This window comes from Hemibagrus wyckioides, linkage group LG03, assembly GCF_019097595.1.
Source record: "Hemibagrus wyckioides isolate EC202008001 linkage group LG03, SWU_Hwy_1.0, whole genome shotgun sequence".
NCBI lineage: Eukaryota > Metazoa > Chordata > Actinopteri > Siluriformes > Bagridae > Hemibagrus > Hemibagrus wyckioides.
The window spans coordinates 24414042-24434990 of NC_080712.1; the positions used below are offsets into that span (position 1 = coordinate 24414042).

The following is a 20949-nucleotide window of genomic DNA, read 5'->3' on the forward strand; positions in this document are numbered from 1 at the left end:
AGATAATGTTAGCGACATATTAAACTCTTAATTGATTAATAAAATTGAAGGTTATTAATTATTGTTTTTTTTTTGGCGTGACTAAGAGACGTCATGGTAACGTAATTTCCGCTTCCGTGCGGAAGAAAATGATGCATTTTAAGCTTCAATTGAGATCTTGAGTGTTTGTTTACAGCGACAAAGCAAACATCTGGGCTAGTGAAAACAGACGGAGTAACCGTAGACTGTGGACAGCTCTGATACAGGTATGATATTATATAAATCAGCATGTTGTCCAGGATTTCGATGCATTTTCACTGCTACTGAGTGAGCTGTATCCTTGCTGTTAGCCATAGCAGCAGGTTTAAGTGTGTGTTTCTCCGTAATGATCCTCTCTTAAGACGCTCTGTATTCACTGGCCGCAGGAATATCTTTGAACCCGTGGATGGAAGTGGACAGGACCCGGGTCATGGGTCCAGAAAGAGTGTTGCCGAGCTCGGAGGAGGAGCTGGGTCAGGAGAGACTGTCAGAGCCCGCAGCTGATGAGTGGAGCGGTGAGGACGGTGAGGAAGAGGACGGAGCCCCGGGGGAGGAAGAGGAGGACAGTGCGGGTTATTATTATCAACCACTGAACCAGGAGCCTGATGGTGTCTCTAACACACCGCTGGATCACACCGACACGCCAACACACGCCGATCAACTGCAAGAGGTTCAGGAGAGGATAGAGGTGAGCTTAACCGACTCGAGCAGCTTTATTCAACTTTCTTTGCTTAGATTCTTATTTATGCCAATTTTTCTACCCATTATTTTTGGTTAGTTTTTCAGGTTTCATGATTTAATCTCCTTTCAAAATACTTCTCATCTCAGGAAGACACTGTTAAAAAAAAAAAAAAAGAGAGAGAGAAAAAGCTATTGTTATTATTTAATACAAATAAATGTACTCAAGTGAATAGACGTGGAAGAATACTAAAATATTTTCCATACAGAAATGTCACTAATGAACAGGAAAATTATGTTTGTGACAGAGATGTTGTGTTCAGGAGAGTATGAAATGACTAACAGTGAATAAAGTGTCAGCATGTAGATTACACGTATTTTATTTTTACTTGTCATTAGGAGGAGCTCAAATCGCGTGTCTGTCTAAAAGTATTAATATTGTGTGTATATTAGTGATTATATTTTATAGCTATTCTAGTCTGTACTGACAGTCCTGTTCACACAGGCCATGGGCTTGTTCCTGCCTCAGCCACCAGCTCCAGACAGTGATGAGGAGGAGGATCCTGAAGCAGCTGCTGCACACCACAGCCACGCATCCATTCCTATGGATCCCGGTAACATGCACTCAGATAGACTGATGTGAATGACCCCAGTTGCACTGTTGAGTGTTTTTGATGATGTTTGTTATGACACTGTTCACAGATCATGTTGAGCTTGTGAAAAGAACCATGGCAGCAGTGAACTTGCCCTCTCTGGGGATCCCTGCCTGGGCTCGTGAGATTTCAGATGACCAGTGGAAGGACATGGTGCAGAAGACTCTCCAGTCTCGTCAGAGCTCAGCAGGCCTCTTACTGCAACGCAAATGATCTCAAGGCCTTTATCATGTTCCCCTTGCAGCTCACATTTTCATCCACAATAAAGCATCAGAAGAGCCTGTAAGGTCATGTGATTGAGGTGGTCTAAGAATAATTGTTTATTATATATCGTATTTGTTTAAAATTAAATGTACTTGATACCACGATGCACAGGGTTCGACATATTTTAGGATCGTTAATGTGGCTCCTAAACATTCCCTCATTAACTTCTGTGTTGAATGGCAATGTAAAATCTAGACCACTTAATTTTCCTTTTGCTTTCGGTATCATTCAATTCAGTTCAATTTCATATTAAAGTCCTTTTACCGTCTCCTAATAATGACAATATTCACATGCTTAAGTGACTTAAAATCTTCTGCAGCTTATTGATGCGTATGTCCTGCACATTCACAAGTGTATTTTTGTCTTTCATTTTTTTAACTTTATTTTTTTCTGTACATACATGAACATCTGTACAAAATATGACTTTCATAGTATGTAATGCTCTGCCTAATTAAAGTACAACATATGTACATATGACCCGGAAAGCAGCTTAAGAGTAGTGTTAGACTTGGGAAAGGGAGGGGTGGGGAGAGAAAGAGGGGACAAGGGTGGAGAGACCCATCCTTTCATAAAGTTCTTCTACAGCACATGTATATGCCAGACAACATCCACAAGTCCAGTCTACAGCTAGTGCCATCTTGCGTTCAGGATTTCTGGTGTAAAATTAAGATGACATTCCCTTGAAGTGAACTGAAGACTCTGGACATAGATATCTGTGGTAGTTTATTTTGCCAATTATATATATGTACAACTTTTTTTTTCTATCCATCATCATTCATTAAGATAACAGATTATTTAATGTGCTGTAGCAGGTAAATATTATAGCCAAGCATCAACAAGTGTCTGGCAGCCTTTTCAAGGAGTGCCTATTTTCTTGGAATGATCAGAATGAGCGATAATTCACTCTACAATTGACCAGAGGCTACTGTTCAACAGGTAAAGGCAAATGAAAGAAAAACACGATCTCAGTGAGAGGTGGAAGGAAAAATGGTTAGGGGATGTGACAAGCAAGGCTGCAAACCTAAGCAATATACAGAATATACAATTATTTGGAGTAATAACTGCAGCCTGTCTGTTACCCATATAAGTGCTGCTTGGAAAGTTAAACAAGCATTTCTTGTCTGCTTTACTGTCATAATATGGATTGAAAAGCATTCAACCAGAACCAACCAGTCTTCTTTCCAGAAATATTGCTTAGGCTCCTTAAGAGATGCATAACTTAAGACAAAAGGTAGAGATGAGTGAAAAGACATTCCTATGCTTACATTGGACTAACGTTTCCCACTTGACAAGCAAGTGGAACTATGGGAGTTTTTTTAACGTCAAACTGTAAACTCTTAAGACAAGTAAGATGTTAAAAAAGGTTAGGCTAGAAGATAAAAAATAGCAGTTTAAAGGGAACTGTTAGGATTTCTTTGTAATCCATTAAAAAAAAAAAAAAAAAAAAAATCATTACAAATATGTAACCACACATCATGGAACCGTGTGTAATGATTGGTAACTTGTGGACACGTTTCTGAGGTACAGAACATTGAGATACAGCATTCTTCTTTAGAATGATAATGAAATATGGAATGATCTGCTGGTGTTTTAGGAGGTCAGCATTTTCAGTCAGCACCTTACAGTGTTGTGTTCTCAGTTCACCAGTAAGGCAGGAAACAGATTAAACATTAAATCCTGTGTTGACAGTCAGCATAAATGTGACAACAGGCATTAATAAATCATAGCAATTCTGCCATGTGGCTACTACACAGCAAGGCTTTCAGTGCATACACTTCAGACTGCCACTAGCACATGCATGTCCACCAAGAAACCTGGCTAATTCCTTTATGTCAGTCGCTGAAATGATGACAAAAGCTTGAACTGATGACATCTAAGAAGGAAGCATGATGCCTTGTCTTGAGGTATTTTTCCATTTACTTTTAGACAGTTATATTTCACTTTAAACTTATTGCATGAAGACACCAAAGTATTATCAACAGCTAGGCTATACAGGAAACAAACACCTCCACAGATCCTGTAGACTGCCTGTGGTATAATTTGATAGCAATTTTACATTCATGTGCATGACACTGTCCCACAAGAGCAAGGCAACATGATCCAGAAATAAAGACCTACACTCCCTTCTAACTAATCCTGGCTCAAGCAGATGCACCTTCATTGTCACTAATGTGTGGCTTATAATTTTCTAGACAACACAGGCAGTTGCCTAAGTGAATATAGATGTACAGGGCCAGTGAAGGGAAGAAACAAGAAAACAGGTAAAATTTGAAAACATTTTGACAACACCGAACATTGAAAAAAAAAAAAAATACAGTAAAGAGGAAACAATGATTTAAAAAGAAATTATGGTGGTACAATTCAAATACTGTTTTGCATGATTGTTTTTTTTGTGATTTGGTGTTGCTACTGAAATGGTGGCAGCTTGGGGGGTGTAGTAAAGACACAGAGAAAGACAGACGAGACAGAGAGAGAGAGATGGGGGAGGGAGAGTGATAAGGAGAGAGAATGGGAGCTCTTCACGATTGTGTGCTGGCCAGGATTTTTGCAGAAAGGCCTCTCCAAGAGGAAGTGAAGGAAAGAGGCAGAGACAAAAGGAGGAAAGGAGGGGGAGTATACAGCAGGCGACATTTCTGGACAAATACGAGTGGGACAGTCTAGGCATGGTGCAGGTGACTGGTTGTGGTGTTCCTCAGTCAGAGGGCTTCTTGATTTGCAGTAAGGTACTCTTCTGCCCGCTTGTGGGCTTCCAGAGCCTTTATAGTGTACACATCCTGCGGCAGCTCTGACTTCCGTCGCATCAGCACCTTGTCCTTCTTTATGTCCTTCATCCCCTAAAAGGAATTAGACATTTGATGAAAGATTTGATATGTACATAAAAGGAACTTTTCTGCGATCACTTCTCTCCTTGTATTCATCAGTCCGTCTCCACTCTACCTGCACCCATTTCTCCCTGTTCCCCACCTACTGCCTCCACCACCTCCTCCTCTCCACCCTCACACATGCTCTACCTGCACCCAATCAGTTTAGTTAATTGTAAATGTATCTATTCTGTAATAATCTGTGGTGTGCATGTGCTTGGTCTCAGTGATTTTTTCAAGCTGTAGACCATGCAAATATAATCCAGTCAGGTAGAGTGATATCGCACAATACACAGCAGAGGACAGTTATTTCATATAACTGCATTGTCTCTTGTATCCAATTCCTCTTTTAACAGAAAGATTTGCCAATTATGACAAATGTATAGTCACATTTAATAGTATTGGGCATCCACAAAACAACTTTGTTCTTGTTATCACTGACAATTATAAACCATCAGTTGGTTACCTGCCTTTCATTTTCTCTTGTAGTTAATAATAAGAATAATAACGCATGTGCCTGAGGAAACAGCAAACAATCTCCTCTTTCCTGAAGACTCACCCATGTTGGGGAAACTAACTGTTACAAAGTGCTGACAAACATTTCAGCAAAATGATGCCATATCATTCTCTTTGTTCAAAAAGCATTTATTATTGTTTTATTACATGTGATGCACCTGCCATACAATTCCCTGTGTATGAGCTGTTGCTATGGAAACATTACATATTACAACTGGAAAGTTAGCTTAAACCCATTTATGGGTTTATGTAGATTTTCATATACATTACCCACCCTGAGCACTTTATTAGGAACACTGTACTAATATTGGGTAGGGTCTCCCTTTTCTCACAACACAGTCTCAATTGTTCAAGACATCTCCAATTCTACCACTTCATCCAAACATGCTCTATTGGATTCATATCATATCATGAATTCATATTAAAGGGCCACTGAAGGACACTGAACTCATTGTCATGTTCATGAATCCAGTTTGAAATGTTTGCCTGTGACATGGTGCATTATCATGCTGGAAGCAGCCATTAGATTTTTTTTATTCTCCTTTTAATGCCAGGTCAGCATAAATGGCTATTTTCATGGCAAAATCAAAGTAAGCAGCAATTAGAAGATGGGCAAATTGTGTCCATGAAAGGAGGCTGGTTGAGCACCTGAATTCATGCTTTTGGTGCCACATTCTATACACTATCTGTGTGCCTCAGCAGAAAGAGAGATTCATCAGAACATGATGTTAGCCTGTGCCCACTTGTGCCTCCTGAGTTGCTTTTCTGCTCACCACACTTGTATAGAACAGTTATCCGAGTTACTTTATCCTTTCTATCAGCTTGACTCTCTCTCATCAACAATCTGGTGGAACTGCTGCTCATTGGAGACTGATGTGCTGGAAATTCCAAAACAGCAGGGGGAAAAAAAAAATAAAAATCAAACCAGCTTATCTGGTAGTAACAATCATGCCATGGTTAAAATCACAGCAGTCACCCCACCACTTTTGATGGTTCATGGGAGAACTGATTTTATGCACTGCTGCCACACAGTTGGCTAATTAGATAATAGCATGAATGTCATAGGTTGAATTTCAGCAATTTAGGAATCACTAAAAAAAAAAAATTCAAGCTTCTGTTAGGCATTTAGAGAGCGAATAAACGAAATATTTTAGAAATACCTGTGAGGCCTCAGATTCCACAGTCTTCTTCAGCAGCTGGATATCCTCAGCAGTGGGAGTCTCTGTTTCCATGGAATAGTGTGGTATCCCTTGGTTTTCATTATACATTATATACTGTTCATGTACAGACAGAGACAAAAACATTTACAAATATGTTCCCACATGACCTTACTTGAAACAAGTGAACTGAATAGAACATTTAAAAATCTGTTCAAGAATACCATAATGGAGAAATTATTAAACTGCATTAAATTTTACTGAAAAGAGAAATGACTGACCGCATCCTGAGGCAGACCAGGTCGGAGACTCGGATGGATCTTCGCAATCTGCCGAAAAGGTTATGGCATTGTAAATTTTAACACACACTCACACAGACTAAACTTTATAACACCATAATTAAACTGTATGATTCTTTTCAATGCATGTCCTCAGAATAAGGCTAATACACTGGAGAAAGCCCTCTCATAATTAGATTTGCCCTGGAGTTTTAAGCAATAACTCAAGTACAAAAAGCTGAAAAAGTCCCCCCAAGACCTCACTCACCCCAGCACATATTGTGCGGTTTTAATCAATTGATCTTGTACTTCAATTGACTTGTTTGTACCTTTAGCTACAATAACCCTTTGCTGACAAGATTAGACACTGGTGATTTACAATATAAAGACAATTTCCTAAAATCCATGAACTAAGAAACTGACTGAATGAAAAATTTAATTTCCCTACAGATGACTGTATAATAATTTATGATTATTCCTTTTTCTTTTATAAATAAGATTTCTGCTCAGGTGTTACAGCAAGGTTCACAAACTCTACCTGAGGATTTTGTTTAGCAAGCTGTTCAATCTTGTGCCAGATCTCTTCCCGCTCCTTAAGTTTGTACTTCTCCCTAGGAGGGGAAAAACAGAACGGTTTACTGTACAGCAAAAATTGGGATTCGTATCAGAACTGCATAGACAACTTAAAGGTTCCTTTGAGCATTAACAAATGCTACATATATACTGTGCACTAGGGGAAAAATAGTTTCTTAACAGATGTGTGGAGCGACTACTGTAGAGATTACATAGTTCTCATTGCCCTTTCTCAATCTAGTGTACATTTCCATTTTTTAGTTCTCTTCACGCCTTACTTTTGCTTCTCGGCTTTGTACTGCTGTGTGCAATCATCAAACAACTTCTGGTTCATCTCCATAAAGAGCTTCAGAGCATTGTAAATAAGCCCATGGATTGTCCTGCAGCAAAAAGACGACTACTGTTACTATAGTACTACAAAACACTGGCAATATTGGAAAAGCCATACACAGGAATCAGCATGCTTTTTTTCCCTCTTTGCTGCACACATATGAGCATTGTGTTCAAAAGCAGTAAGAGTGCAATTCATGTGGGTTTCTTACTTGTTCCAATGACTTTTGGAGTTCTTGTAAAGAGCAGGGAACATGATGGGGAGGATTTTGGCAGCATTGTCACTTATTAGACTCATGATATACTCGTTGTTCCAGTAATACAGTGCCCTCTCAGCAACCTGAAGCATAAAGGGTCATTTTAGTCAATACATATGACGCTAACAAAGGACAGATTAGTTGAGAGAGACACCAGAATGCAGCACAGTCAGAAACAATGTCTGATCAAGACTTTCCTTCCATAAATGGTAATCTACCCTAAATGGGGGCAAGAATACTGTAGTAGCTTTCCAACTGGGCATGCCAAAATAGAACAACATCCAACATTTAAACAATAGGGAGTCAATCACTGTTCCTGGACAGCAAAACTCTCAACAATGTAGCAAGGTGTAGGGTTGTGAAATGACTGCAAAACTGGTAAAAACAAAAATTCAACAAAATACTATTTCACTACAGATCACCGACAAGTATACACATGCACCTAGCAACAGTATTACCCACAGAAATATGCCCTCGCTGGTATTTAGCATGACTGCTTACCTGAAAGTGTGGACTTGATACACACTTGGCAAGCTGTCTAAACAGGGGCTCCATAACTTTTACAAACTCTGAAGGCTCAATGACATCCAGGATTTCCTCCAACTCATTCAGGAACATCACCTCTTTAGGACTATGGGTTTTGGGCCAGAACTTCAGGAGACCCATTATAACCTGTTGCGTGAAAAGGTACAGAGTGATATAATAGAAAAGCTGTAAAATGTACATTCCCATTAAAACAAAATGTTATTCAAAATGATTAGAGCTGTAAAGGATGTAACACTTACTGGTTCAGTGAGACTGCTGTCTTTTTCCAAAAACTGAACCACACAGTATGCCAGCTACAGGAAAAGGAAAAAGAGCTCATAGCCTCTTATACAATTACTAAATGTGGACAGCACCACCTAATCTTAATTAAGGCCCCTGAGCAACTTTAAACTGAGTTTTCATCTGAAACTTTAAGTTAAATCATAAGTGCAGCAGTGTTACAGAAAAAAATCTAAATACAGAATCTTAACTCTCGTCCTTAAGAAGCCATCAAATCTAACCCTAAATGAGGACATTAATAGAAAAATACCTGAGGGTGATAGACACTGAGTGACTTGACCTTGTGCAGTGGTAGCAACACTCGAATCAGAAACATTTTGTGCTCCTCTTTCAATGGCAGGGCAAAACCATTAATTATACTGGAGGAAGAAAAGAATACATGTTCTGGTCATCTGACATACTAGACCCATTGAATTCAGTGTACAACAAACCTTAGGTCTAATTTGTCACCACAACATGTTTAATGAATGAGCTCACCTTCCTAGAATTTCCAAGAGCTCTGCAATGCCATTGTGATGCTCTGTTTCATATATAAATCTGCAACAAGATCACACAACAAATAAAAAAATCTCTACGCTATGCAGCAATTTACCAGTGTTTTAGATTTAATAAAAGTGTTTTGTATTTGTAAGTATTTGTAAAAACGTATATAAATTGCCCAAAACAATAAAAGACTCATCATTTATCTATGCATAAAGATATGCAATTTACCTATAGAATATGTTGTTGATCTGCCGGCGGATGTACGCTCTAAGTCCCAGAAACTTGCCATAAATCCTGTGTAGAATTGTTTTTAAGAAGTCCCGCTCTCTGGGGTCTTCACTGTCAAACAGCTCCAGGAGCTGCGCAAGGAATTTGCATGTACAGTTTAAAGCAGTACTGAAAAAATCTGAATATTAGCTATAGCTATAACGAGTACGTGATTTTGTGCATGATTTTATAAACCTAGAAGCTCCAGAAATGACATCATTAGACTTGAGTGTTATCAAGTATGCAGGAAGAGATACTTACTGACAATACAAACTTTTGGTCAATGTATTTTTTGGCGATATTAGGCTGGAAATCAGGTGACTCCAGGAACCGTAAGAAGAATTCGTACACCAGCTAAATGAGCAAAGAAGACAAAAACAGTCAGATATATAACCAAATCTGGCTGTCCTAGTAAAATGTTATTACTGTAATACAATGCTCTGCTGAGGGGCACTCTCATATTCCCTGTCCTGTGTGACATAGCTGGAAAACTAGTATTCCCTCTCACTTCACTATCGGGGCAGGTCCTTATATTTTAAGGGCAACCGCAAATGCAGCAGCCCAGTATTCACAAAACAGCCTGCCTGAATCTACTAATTTCACAGTGTATTAGTGTTAAGGTGGAACAGAGAGCCACACTCGCCTGCAGGTGGGGCCAGGCTGCCTCCAGTGTAGGCTCATCCTCCTCAGGATCAAATTCTGCTCCAGTAGGATTGGAAGAAGGAGGCAGGGTCCTAAACAGGTTCACTGAAAACTGCAGCAACAACAAAACAAAATTGTATATTAATATTACATAATCAACACATCTTTATAAATGGCCACACATCTATGTGCAAGTTTGTGCTAATATTTGCAATGTCAAGTAAACTCTACATCTTCACCCTAATATGATGGGACATGATAATATTGTCACATCTTTATATACATCTGTCTTGCTGGATTTCATTCATGTCATAAGTATATTCATCATATATAAGGGCATTAGTTTTGATGGATGATTAGTTAGTTAAAATTAGTCTGCCTCTGCAAAATTACAGTAACATGTCTTCATTCACAGAGACAGTAAAGACTACATGAAGATGCCCCAGCTGTTTCCAGCAATGCTGTAGGCAGAGATGTCAGAGGTTAGATTAGCAACCTCATTTACTGCACATGATTCAACTCATATTAAATGCAGCCTGGCAGCTTTGTTTTAGAGAAAGAGAGACAGTTTGGGTGTGGCAATATAAAAAAAAAAAAAAAAAAAAAAAAGTTGTAAGGGTTATTCAACTGGTTTGTAAAATTTTGCATCCTAGAATCCATTTCATTAAGGTGTGTTTTAGGGCAAAGGCAGATCTATGCTCATGATTCATTTGCGGGTAACAGACCCCAAAAACGGAAAAATTGCATTTTCAAATGCATAAAAACAGATTAAAATAAGAAATGTAATAAACAGAATAAATATGACTCGAGTGATTATCAACAAAGTGATCTCCTTATGAACATCATGCAAGGGATGAGACACTCAACAGGCAATACCTTATAGGACTATGGATAGGTCCTAGAAAAAGGATCCATGTTGCCATGGAAACAGAATTTTCAGGCAAACCATCTATGTAACATGGTGTAATTGCAAAATGATCACTCAAAACTAAAATATGGTTAATGACGTGCTATCTTCTAATATAAAAATACTGCATAAGACTCTGAAGTTTACCTGCTTGATATTTATTGATTTTAATAAAGTGGGGGCTTGTGCCTCAAAATTGTGTGGCCTTTAAAAAAAACACCTTGTACATAGAATTTAAAGCACTTTGATTTAACAGTAAGTTCTATGTTTCTGTAGACCAACACAGAGGGAAAAGATGAACACAGAAAGCTATACACGTGTACACACTCTCCGTTGCAGTTGGATTCAGGCAGTGATTGGGGATCTCTTTGTGTAGAGAAGAATGCAGTATTAAAAGACACATCTAGCATTACAGTAAGCAGTCTGACTTTGACAGCATAAGTAGCTAACGAGGAGAGAAGGGAGAAAAACACCTTCTTGAGAGTCACGCCACCTTGGCCAGGGAGATAATGTATATTAACCATGTTTAATTTTTAATCTTTCTAATGTGTGCTTTTCATTCTGTTAAATGCAGCAGAGTCTGGATGGATGATACAAACACTGTCATTGTTTCAGTTAAACGTTTTAATCAATTCTGGCAATGCTTATTTTTGCTGTATAGTAAATAATTGAGACACAGTATGCCTTCAATTTTGTGAATCAATACACCCCTACTATACATGACTATTAGCAATGATTAGCGCATTATCTGTTTAGTTTATTAAAACAATTTTAGTTTGCTATACAAGTGTGTGTGTATATATATATGTGTGTGTGTGATTCTTATTTCTTAAAATATATTTAATTACAACTCTGCAGAAATTTTTAGATTAGAATTTTAGAATTAGATATTAGGCACAGTACTAAGCATTATTATTAACACTGGGCCTTTAAAAACACTACCAGTGATTATTAAAAAAAACATGAATCACTCAACAGTTACAAATGTCAATGTCGTAAAAAATGACAATGTGAGGTGAGCCAACTTGCAAATGAACCTGAAGCAGGATGAAACTCTGATTTCTCTGGGTACTCGTGGCACAGACCGCTAAGACGTGTGAATTTCCAGTGTCCTAAACATGTCAGAATGTGCACATAGGTGCGTGTGCTCTCACCATAATGACAGCCTCGGGGTAGATGCATTCAGTAACTACATCACGATTGTGTGTGATGTACTCCACCATCTCATTCAGTCCAGCACGTTTCACCTCCTTGTATTTGAGATCACTGAGAGGATCTGTCACGAAGTCAAAGAGTACACAGCACTGGCGTAGCTTCTGAACAAACAACTCTTCCCTGTCGATGGGTGGAGCATCTGAAATTCAGATAAGATGGTTACAGTTTTTGTACTTACTCAACCAGGTCTAAGATTAAAAGCCAGTCAAACATATCTTAATATTACTGAAAAAATTATTACTGAACTACCTAACTCAAACTACCAGCTGATCTTTGGTAGCTAAGTAAAATAAAAAGAGTGGAGAATTAAACCTCAAAAGTCATCAGGCACTGCAATTGGCTCCTGTCTGTCTGGTAGCCTAAAGGTTTATGCCAACCAACCTCATAAACCTACATGATTAGAGAAATAGCCAGCTACTTAAGAAATTGAGATTTGATTCAGGGTATTACCTGTTGGGATTTGGGTGACCGCCATGCACACAATATTTGAGTTACACAAAATCTCCCTTTTGTGAAGAGCTGTCTGGACAACTAATACCCTAATCAACGTAAATGAGAATCACAGCTTGTCTAAACTTGGTTTCTGATTACGAATGTGGCTTGTGTTACAATTCTAACTGCATTTTGGATTGTATAAAGTTAGACACGTTTGTGGTTGTGTAGGTCCTGAACAGTAAGGACAGGAGGATGTAAATTAAAAGTTATTCTGAATTATTGCTTGACTTCACTAAAAGATAATGTTGATTGATTGAGTAGTTTTGGCTAGGACTGAAATGGAAGAGGTGAACCAGAATAATTACTAATTATTAAATAAACATGAGAAATTAATAAAATGATAAATATACATACATTTCTTATACACATTACTTAATCATTTGAATCATAATTGAATTAATTATTTCTTTTTTGGGAATTACTGTAGCCCTAGGGAAACCTAGAAGTCAGCATGGCCTCAACTTTAAATGAAAAACAAAAAGCCTCCAGGACCATTAACATCGATCCACTTATGTTAATTACTGTATCTCACTTTTTTGTATTTGTCCTAGGCCATTCAACTCAAGCTCATGAAAAACGGCATGTGCATCATCAAAAAGTATTACAAGTATTTGTAATAATATATTTAATATAAATAAAAGAGACCAGCATAAACAATGTCAAATCAATCACGTTTTCTTCACCTTTAATACCTTGCTTTCAGTGACTGAAAACTGTTTATCTAAGATAACAGATCAGATCAGAAACACATTTGCTTGCCCTATTTTCCGTAGATCACAAGTGGAAAAACACAAAGAACCAGCCAGCGATCCAATACAGCGAAATTGAATGCGCTCACACAGCAACATTAGCCAATCATCAGTGAGCTCATGCATGCAGAAGGGGGCGAATAGCGCTGTGCTCAGAGTGTGCGACACAGCATTAGCAAGAGTTCACAAATAAGAGGGAAAGCAGATTAGCCTTCACCCTCTCAGGCTGGTAACCATTATGATATGGAAGAGCTGGATGGTGGGAACTGGGCAAGAATCATTTAAAGAGATAAATTGGGGGAGAAAGAAGAAAATACACAAAAAAAACTCACCCAACCGGGGGCTCATGTAATGATGTCTGCCTATACACAACCACAGACCTGACCCAGTTTACTGCTGAACGGCAATCAGTCAGTCATGAGACTGACCCTTTATACCTCCAGGGCCAAATGAACTTCCATAACCCAAGTGACAGAACAGATTCTCCTCTCAACAAACACCATACTAATTTAACTTTTCTTGCCAAATACAAACAACAGGCAACACCATTGATACCCTGTGCAAACATATGACGCTGACAAAAAAACAAAGCTGTGCAAAAGTATATTTCATACAGTAATACACAAAAGCAGGAAAGAAAGACCTTGAGGTTTCCTGTGTTTGCCATGTTGACTTCCAAAAGCAGTGCCAAATCCTAACAAAAATTCATGGGTCAGAGTGTTGACAGGGCCACAAACACACAACTGCCATTTTTAGCTGAACTCACATCACTCTTTAGTAGTGTGTTTGCAAGTGTACCTATATTGGTACTGGCTTCAGTAATTTTATTCTAATAAGATAATGAATTGATCCCTGATGGGTTTATCTGGATTATCTATAAAAAAAAACTGCTGTAGTAGTAACTAAATGTTGATGATTAAGTTCTAATGGGCATGCATTTCTATAGAGCGGACACGTGATTAAGGATGATCATGACAATCACAACCACAGTACGTTTAGTGATAAAGAACCTAAAGAATATCCATGTTCCATGACGTCTCTGCTTTTAAGTATTGAAAATGATAATCCAAATCCAAAGGCAGCTGATGTTATGTCAGTACTAGAATTCAAACCGAGTTAAACACTGATGACATTGCAAACTTCAGACACCAAATACGTTTTAGCTGATTTACTAAACTTCTCGTGTGGGATCATTGTGCATTTGTGGTTTTGGCCAAGCTGACCCTTCCCTCAGTTTTTGTTTGTGAAGTGGGGAGATAATATTTCGTTAATATGTTAACTTAATCAAATGAGTGAATAATGAACATTATTTCATTAAGATCCGTGAAAACTATTTATAATAAAAGATAATGCTAATCTTACATTTTAACTATGTAGTTAAATCTAGGTGGTGTTTCATGCCTTTCCATAGTTCATCTGCTATATCAATGCTGTGGGTATTATTCTTAACAACGTGAATTTGCTAGCAGTCTAAAATAAATGTCTAGCATATATTTTACAAAATTTGATAACTTTCATTTGTGCAATTTCCATACATCACATCTAAATCATCAACCACATTTTTCTTTTTGCAGTAAATCTATAACTTGGCAAAATAAAGGAAATGTGAAGGTGTTAACATAAATAGAGCTCACATAACACACATTTATCATTCCTGGTCTAGAGAGGACAAAAGCAATAATGTACCTTTAAGGGCAGGAAGCTTCTGCAGCTCACGGTTCTTGCTGAGGTTAAAGCGAGAAGAGCTCTGCCGGCGCTCTTTCTTGACAATCTGTGGACCACCTGAGTACTTGATTTTGTTGAGCTGAGTTGGAGGTGGAGTGCTGTTGCTCGGACGCTTGCTGGCTGTCTGCTGCTGCGTCTTTAAAAACACAGACAAAGTAAGCATCAGTGAGAAATTTATGGTTTTAAATCAACAACCCTGTTGCAATACTTCAAGAGAAGGACACTCATTTTAATAGTTAAATAGTACAAGTGAACATCAGCGACAGACATAATCGACACACCAGGTAAAAAGTTTTTTTATTTTGGTTCCAGCACTAAAATGCACCATGTTTTCATCTTATCCCGTCATACACAACCTCTCCTAAAATGTGTATAGAGACATTGCAAAGGCAAAAGCTCTTTCAGGTTCTTCACTTCAATCCATACATTTTCTAAGCAGTGCAGGTCAGGGCTTTGTGATGGCTACTCCAGTATTCGCATTTTGATGTCTTTAAGACATTTAGTTACAACTTTGGAGATACGCTTAGTGTCACTGTCCAGCTGAAACACTCAGTTGTGACCAAGTTTCTTGCTGATATTCTGAGGTGTTGCTTCAGAAGATAATCCTCCTTCCTCATGATGCAATCATTTCAATGAATTACATCAGTGCGGCATCCAACAAAACACCACCACATGATGATACTACCACTCCTATGCTTCTCAGTTATGACGGTGTTATTCCATTTAAAACCTTCCTCCCTACACTCCATGTATACAGGCTGCACGTGACACCAAAAACTGTCGTTACATAAATCAATGTAACATTACACAGCACTGGGATTAGTTAATGAATGTAGGTGAATAAACCAACACTGACTGTGAGACATGCTGAGACCTGTCCATGGCACAGCCAGCCATGGTAGCTGGGTTCACATGACTGAGTCGACCTCAAAATAGATCCAATCAATAAAGTTCACCCTGTGCAACATCACCCTCTGTGTTCATTTTCCTGTCATGCCACTAAAACACTTGAACTATGAGATACTAATACTTGTTATACAGCATAGAGCAGCAGTTCATCAGTAAACCTATGTTCCTCCTTCTGTTGCTCAGTCTGATACATTTCTAACCCTGGGGTTATCAAAGTTTCTCCATCCGGTGACTTAATTTCAATAGCAGACATATTTCTTAAATGTAAACCGTAATATCTTGTCTATTTATTGGAGCAAGAGAGCTTTTTAATTAATGAACTTTCTACACACACACAATACAAACATACAAGCAATCAAAGTTTCTAAAGTTTGCATTTAACCAACTCAATTCAATAGCTCAGTCACATATGTTTATAACACCCTCTAGTCCACAGAGTGTTATTTTCGTATAACCACACAGTCTGGAGTACGTTATTCTGAATATACCACAGAGACTTGTCAAAAACTACAGTGAATAATTTATTCATGAACAGCACATTGCACATCAAAGGGTTTACTGTTAGATTTAATGCTATGGAACATCTGAAAGACAAGTCCCTGGTATCACTTATGTTACAGCGGTGATAAACAGTTAAACAGCTAAACAATGTCTCCTAACAAAAAACGTCAAACTCATTATGAGGGTTTTCTTTCTTTAACAACACATTTCTGGTATTTTGGCAGACGCCCTTATGCAGAGCGGCTTAAATTTTTTCAGTCGCCAGAGTGACTTCTCATTCTATACAACTGAGGTTTAAGGGCCTCGCTCAGGGGCCCAATAGTGACAGCTTGGTGGACCTGGGATTCGAACTCACAACCTTCTGATTAGTAGTCCAGCACTTTAGCCACTACATGACCACATCCCACTACCACTTTATTAGTCTTAGTTTATGCGGCAAGTCCACCGTACAGGTCGCTGTGTACGAGCTGTTACTATAGAAACAATAATGTATTAGAAAGCACTCATTAATACGAACCTGTCCTCCATGTTACAGCCAGAACTACTGTCCGAGCCGTACAGTCACAGAAAATAACGCACTGATTTGATAAATCAGATTCAAGGATCCAACTGCACTGTGGTATAAATTAATATATGAGAGATAATAAAAATAAAATATATTTGAGATCTACAAAATGAATGTCAGCACACTCCATTTTTGGCAGTTTACCAAGTGCTGACGTGTTACAACAGATGGCAATAAAGAATGTATCGACATTGTTATCACTGAGTTACTGCATATCCTGGTAACACGTCTATGTCACAACTGCAAGGCCTGGCTGTGTACACGGCCTTTTGCAAATCTTACCTAAACCCAACAATGTCCAGTTTCTGTTATTCCAATACAACTGTGGCCTTGCAAGAAAAAAAAAATTGGTACCATTTTGTAAAAATACATAATTCATGGGCACGATATAACTGCTGAACTGCTATTCCCAAAACATAATGTTCAACAACAATAACGAATGCTGCATGCTATGTTAAGCATTGCTAGAACAATAAGTTAAAATGTGCAGCAACTATTTATACAGAAACAACAAGCAGGGTAAAAAAAAAAAAAAAAAAAAAACAGGGACAGCTTTCTTCTAGGTACATAGGGAAACGGCTCCTTCCCAGGCTCTCACACAGGTCCAGTGCTCTAGCTAGCCGCTCCCTTCCTGACAAAACATGTTCCAGCCTGGATCCAGTTCAAGTGCTCTAATGGTCCTCTGTGTGCAGTTATAGATTCAGACAACAAGGCAGCTTGATCAGCATTCAGTAACCAGATTCTGCTCTTACTGTCAATGTTATAATATAGCACTCTCAAAACACCACCAAGGAAAAACCACACAATGCAGATCACTAACATCCTTTATACATTACATTGGGTACAAATGTCAATTGTTTTCCAAAGCATTAGGGCAGCACTGTCACTGCAGCTGCAGATATGAAATAAAAAAGAAAAAATACATTCATAAGTATTTCAAATCAAAGTCAACCTTTACCTCATCTGAATTTTCAGTCCCAGGATCCTTTCCAGCGCTGACGTTACTGTTTTTGCTGCTGGATTTCACAGATTTCGGCGATTCCTATAACAAGCAAATAAAATTACAACAACAAAAATAATTGTCTGTAATAATTGGCACTGGTTATGTAGCAAAGAGACACATGACGCTCATGCGCACAGATCTGATCGGTGATACAGTACTGGGCCAGCACACACACACACATCAAATTCTAGTGATTACACACATCACTTGCCACCAATACCTCTGAATTACTGCGCTTTCATGTGCAACTCTGCAATCTAGCTTATAAAATACATCTCTATTAATTGAAAGGGAAAGTGTAGCTAGCGTTAGATGCATCACTTGTGACTAGCCAGGTAGTGTGTGTGTGTCAGCGGTTACCCATTTCCACTAGAGACTATATTCATGCTAACAAACTTGTGAGTGTAATGTTACTTCTGCCTCAAGTGTTTCTTATAATACCCAGCCAACAAGCTAAGAAGGGCTGCTGAGGAGAGGCAGCAATGCTAGTGACAATGTCAACACAGAAAATCATTTCAGGACGCTGTGAAAATGGTCTGGTCATCATAGGCATGATGTCCGAACTGTGTTCCAACTACGTAACGTTAGCAGTCAAACCATCTGCCAACTGCCACGTAGTAATGTAACGACCGCTAACCTACAGAATGTGTAGATTTCTGCACCCTCCTGCCACTGTGAAGGCAGCAGGGATAACTAGCTAGGCGGATCTGCGATACTTCCAAACGACATGTTAAGGAGACTAGCTAGCTAGTTAGGAAGGGAAACAGTAACACTAGACATTACCGCTGTGCCAAATGCTCTAACAACGTATGATAGATAGCAGCTCTGCTCGCTCGGATTGTACAGACAGAACCGAGGTCCAATGCAGCGATCACTCGGAACCTGAAGATTTCTGCACGCTAACAGTTAGTTTTAACTTACTAGCATTAGCAAGATTAGCTGCTTAGGCCTAGATACGAAAACTGCAAGCTGCTGGAGGGTTTGTAGGATACGAGGCACACAAACTACCATCGTGTTTGACTTAAACAGAAACAAAAAATACGTTTTCATGTTTGCAACACAGGCAAATAATTTACCTTTTCTTTTTTCGTTTTATTCGGCATTTTGCAGATGCGGTGTTTGGTGGTGCCTCAGTGACAGAATTTTCCCGCACGCTCGAGCGCTCAGTCAGTCCGGGCTCGCGCTGCGCTCTCAGGCCCACTGAAAGCTGATTGGTCCGCTCGAGTCGACACGGCCTGGAAACAAGCCGACACCACTTCACTATTGGACTCGTTTTTCTGAATTACAAAGGGAGGAACACTGCAAATGGTGTTAGCCACAAGTGCTTTATACTAGCTGTTTTAAATTTTAAACACAGGAAATGATACCCTTTCTAATTACACTCTCCGTTTGTTGTAACTTTTAAACCGTGCTGAATGACTCACTGCAGCCCCGTGCGTTATTACTCTCTTTATGACATTTACCTGCAGGGGCGTGGCCACGAGCCCGGCAGCTACAGCTTCATACCGAACTCTGTCTTCCTGACATCTGCGAGAAACCTACTGAATCATCTTCTGCTCACTTTGGTTTAGGTTTTCGTTTTAGCATTGCCGGTATTTTGTCTAGATCTTTATTGTAGAGCCTCTTATGATTACACGAGGCTAACAGATCTGGATTTGGCCAGAAGTTTGTGGACACCTAACCCACACACCCATATGCGACTTTCCAGCAAACTCATCATAAAGTCAGAAACGCACAGTTATATCGGATGTCTGTGTATGCTGTAGAATTTAGACTTTATTTCACTGAAAAGAGGGGCTCAAACACGTTCAAGCATAATGCTCCTGTACACAAAGCAAGGTCCATAAAGACATGGTTTACGAAGGATGGAGTGGAAGAACTCGAGTGACCTGTACCGAGATCTGACCTGAACCCTACTGAAGCTTGGGGATGAAGTGGAATACAGACTGCACCCCAAACCTCATCCAACATCAGTGCCTGATCTCACTAATGCTCTTGTGACTGAATGAGCACAAAATCCTCACTGTCACCCCAAAAAGTAAAATAAAGCCTTCCCAGAAAAGTGGAGGTTATTATTAGGAAAGGGGACTGAATCTGTAAAGGAACGTTCAAAAAGCATGTGTGTCCACAAACCTTTGACCATATAGTGTATATTTAGATAAAACAAATGAAATCACAATATAGTTCTGCACAACTTGATCAGATGAATGGTGTAACAGATTTTTATTGACCTGAAGGGGGGTTAGGATTTCACAAATAGTTTGGATTGTGTGTGTGTCTGTAAAAAATTAAATAAGATAAATCATAAACTGTCTCCCAGCCTCAGTGAAATTACTACGTGTAAAAATGAAGTAAAAAGCAAATAGAAAAATATTTTAGGGGAAAAAAACCCCCATAAAAATAATTAAAAAAAAAAAAAAAAGGTACAATAACCAGGTTGTGCAAGCGTGCACGCCCTTTTATAACTGGTCATCTAGCTGTGTTCAGAATGAACCAATCACACTCAATCTCATGTTCAAAAGTAATGATCATACAGCAGTCATCAATAGCATTCAGATCAACCCAAAATAAAGATCAGCTGTTTCTGTAAGATTTTCTTCACATTTTCCTGTTTTCATGTGACTGCTGGAACCATGGTCAACAAAGTGCTTACAGTGGTTTCTCACTTGTTGATAGGTACAACTACAAATCTGTAAGAATGACCAGAAGGAAAAGCCCTTCCAGTTTGATGGATCTAGAGTCTTTCTTCAAGCAAGAGTGGGAAAATAATGCCAAGTCAAGATGTGCAACGCTGATAGACTTTCACTTAATTTGAATTAACTTAAAATTTCCACATGCTTTATCACGGTTTAATTGTTTTCTAACACCAGATAAATACCGCCCTCTAGTGGATTAATCCACAAAAAAAATCTGCTATTTTGTAACGAAAACAAGATGATAACGTAAATAAATTAATTTCCACTTTAAAAACAGGAACATTCTTGATTTAAGAAGATAATGTACTCTTAAACTTTTGCACCAGGGTTTCTCAAACACTTCACAGCCTACATAATAATATCCTGGCTGATCTAGAACGTT

At 38.7% G+C, this 20949-nt stretch overlaps 2 protein-coding genes across 2 annotated transcripts; one reads left to right on the top strand and one right to left on the bottom strand.

Moving 5' to 3' along the window:
• The first annotated feature begins 96 nt into the window (after window positions 1-96).
• Window positions 97-3062, top strand: mea1 (male-enhanced antigen 1). Its single transcript, XM_058386813.1, has 4 exons — window positions 97-245; window positions 405-706; window positions 1202-1310; window positions 1399-3062. Exons 2-4 carry the CDS (start codon window positions 425-427, stop codon window positions 1560-1562), a joined length of 555 nt encoding a protein of 184 aa, XP_058242796.1. The 5' UTR covers window positions 97-245; window positions 405-424; the 3' UTR covers window positions 1563-3062.
• Window positions 3063-4162: 1100 nt separating this feature from the next.
• On the bottom strand, window positions 4163-19793 carry ppp2r5d (protein phosphatase 2, regulatory subunit B', delta). The gene is made up of 17 exons (XM_058386812.1): window positions 18948-19793; window positions 17827-17910; window positions 14855-15029; window positions 11864-12063; window positions 9804-9914; window positions 9422-9514; window positions 9122-9252; window positions 8888-8947; window positions 8661-8769; window positions 8371-8424; window positions 8087-8257; window positions 7541-7668; window positions 7277-7378; window positions 6964-7036; window positions 6429-6476; window positions 6151-6264; window positions 4163-4447 (listed from the first exon to the last, which is right to left on the bottom strand). The coding sequence occupies exons 1-17, from the start codon at window positions 18972-18974 to the stop codon at window positions 4310-4312; spliced, it is 1818 nt and encodes a 605-aa protein (XP_058242795.1). The 5' UTR covers window positions 18975-19793; the 3' UTR covers window positions 4163-4309.
• Window positions 19794-20949: the final 1156 nt, after the last annotated feature.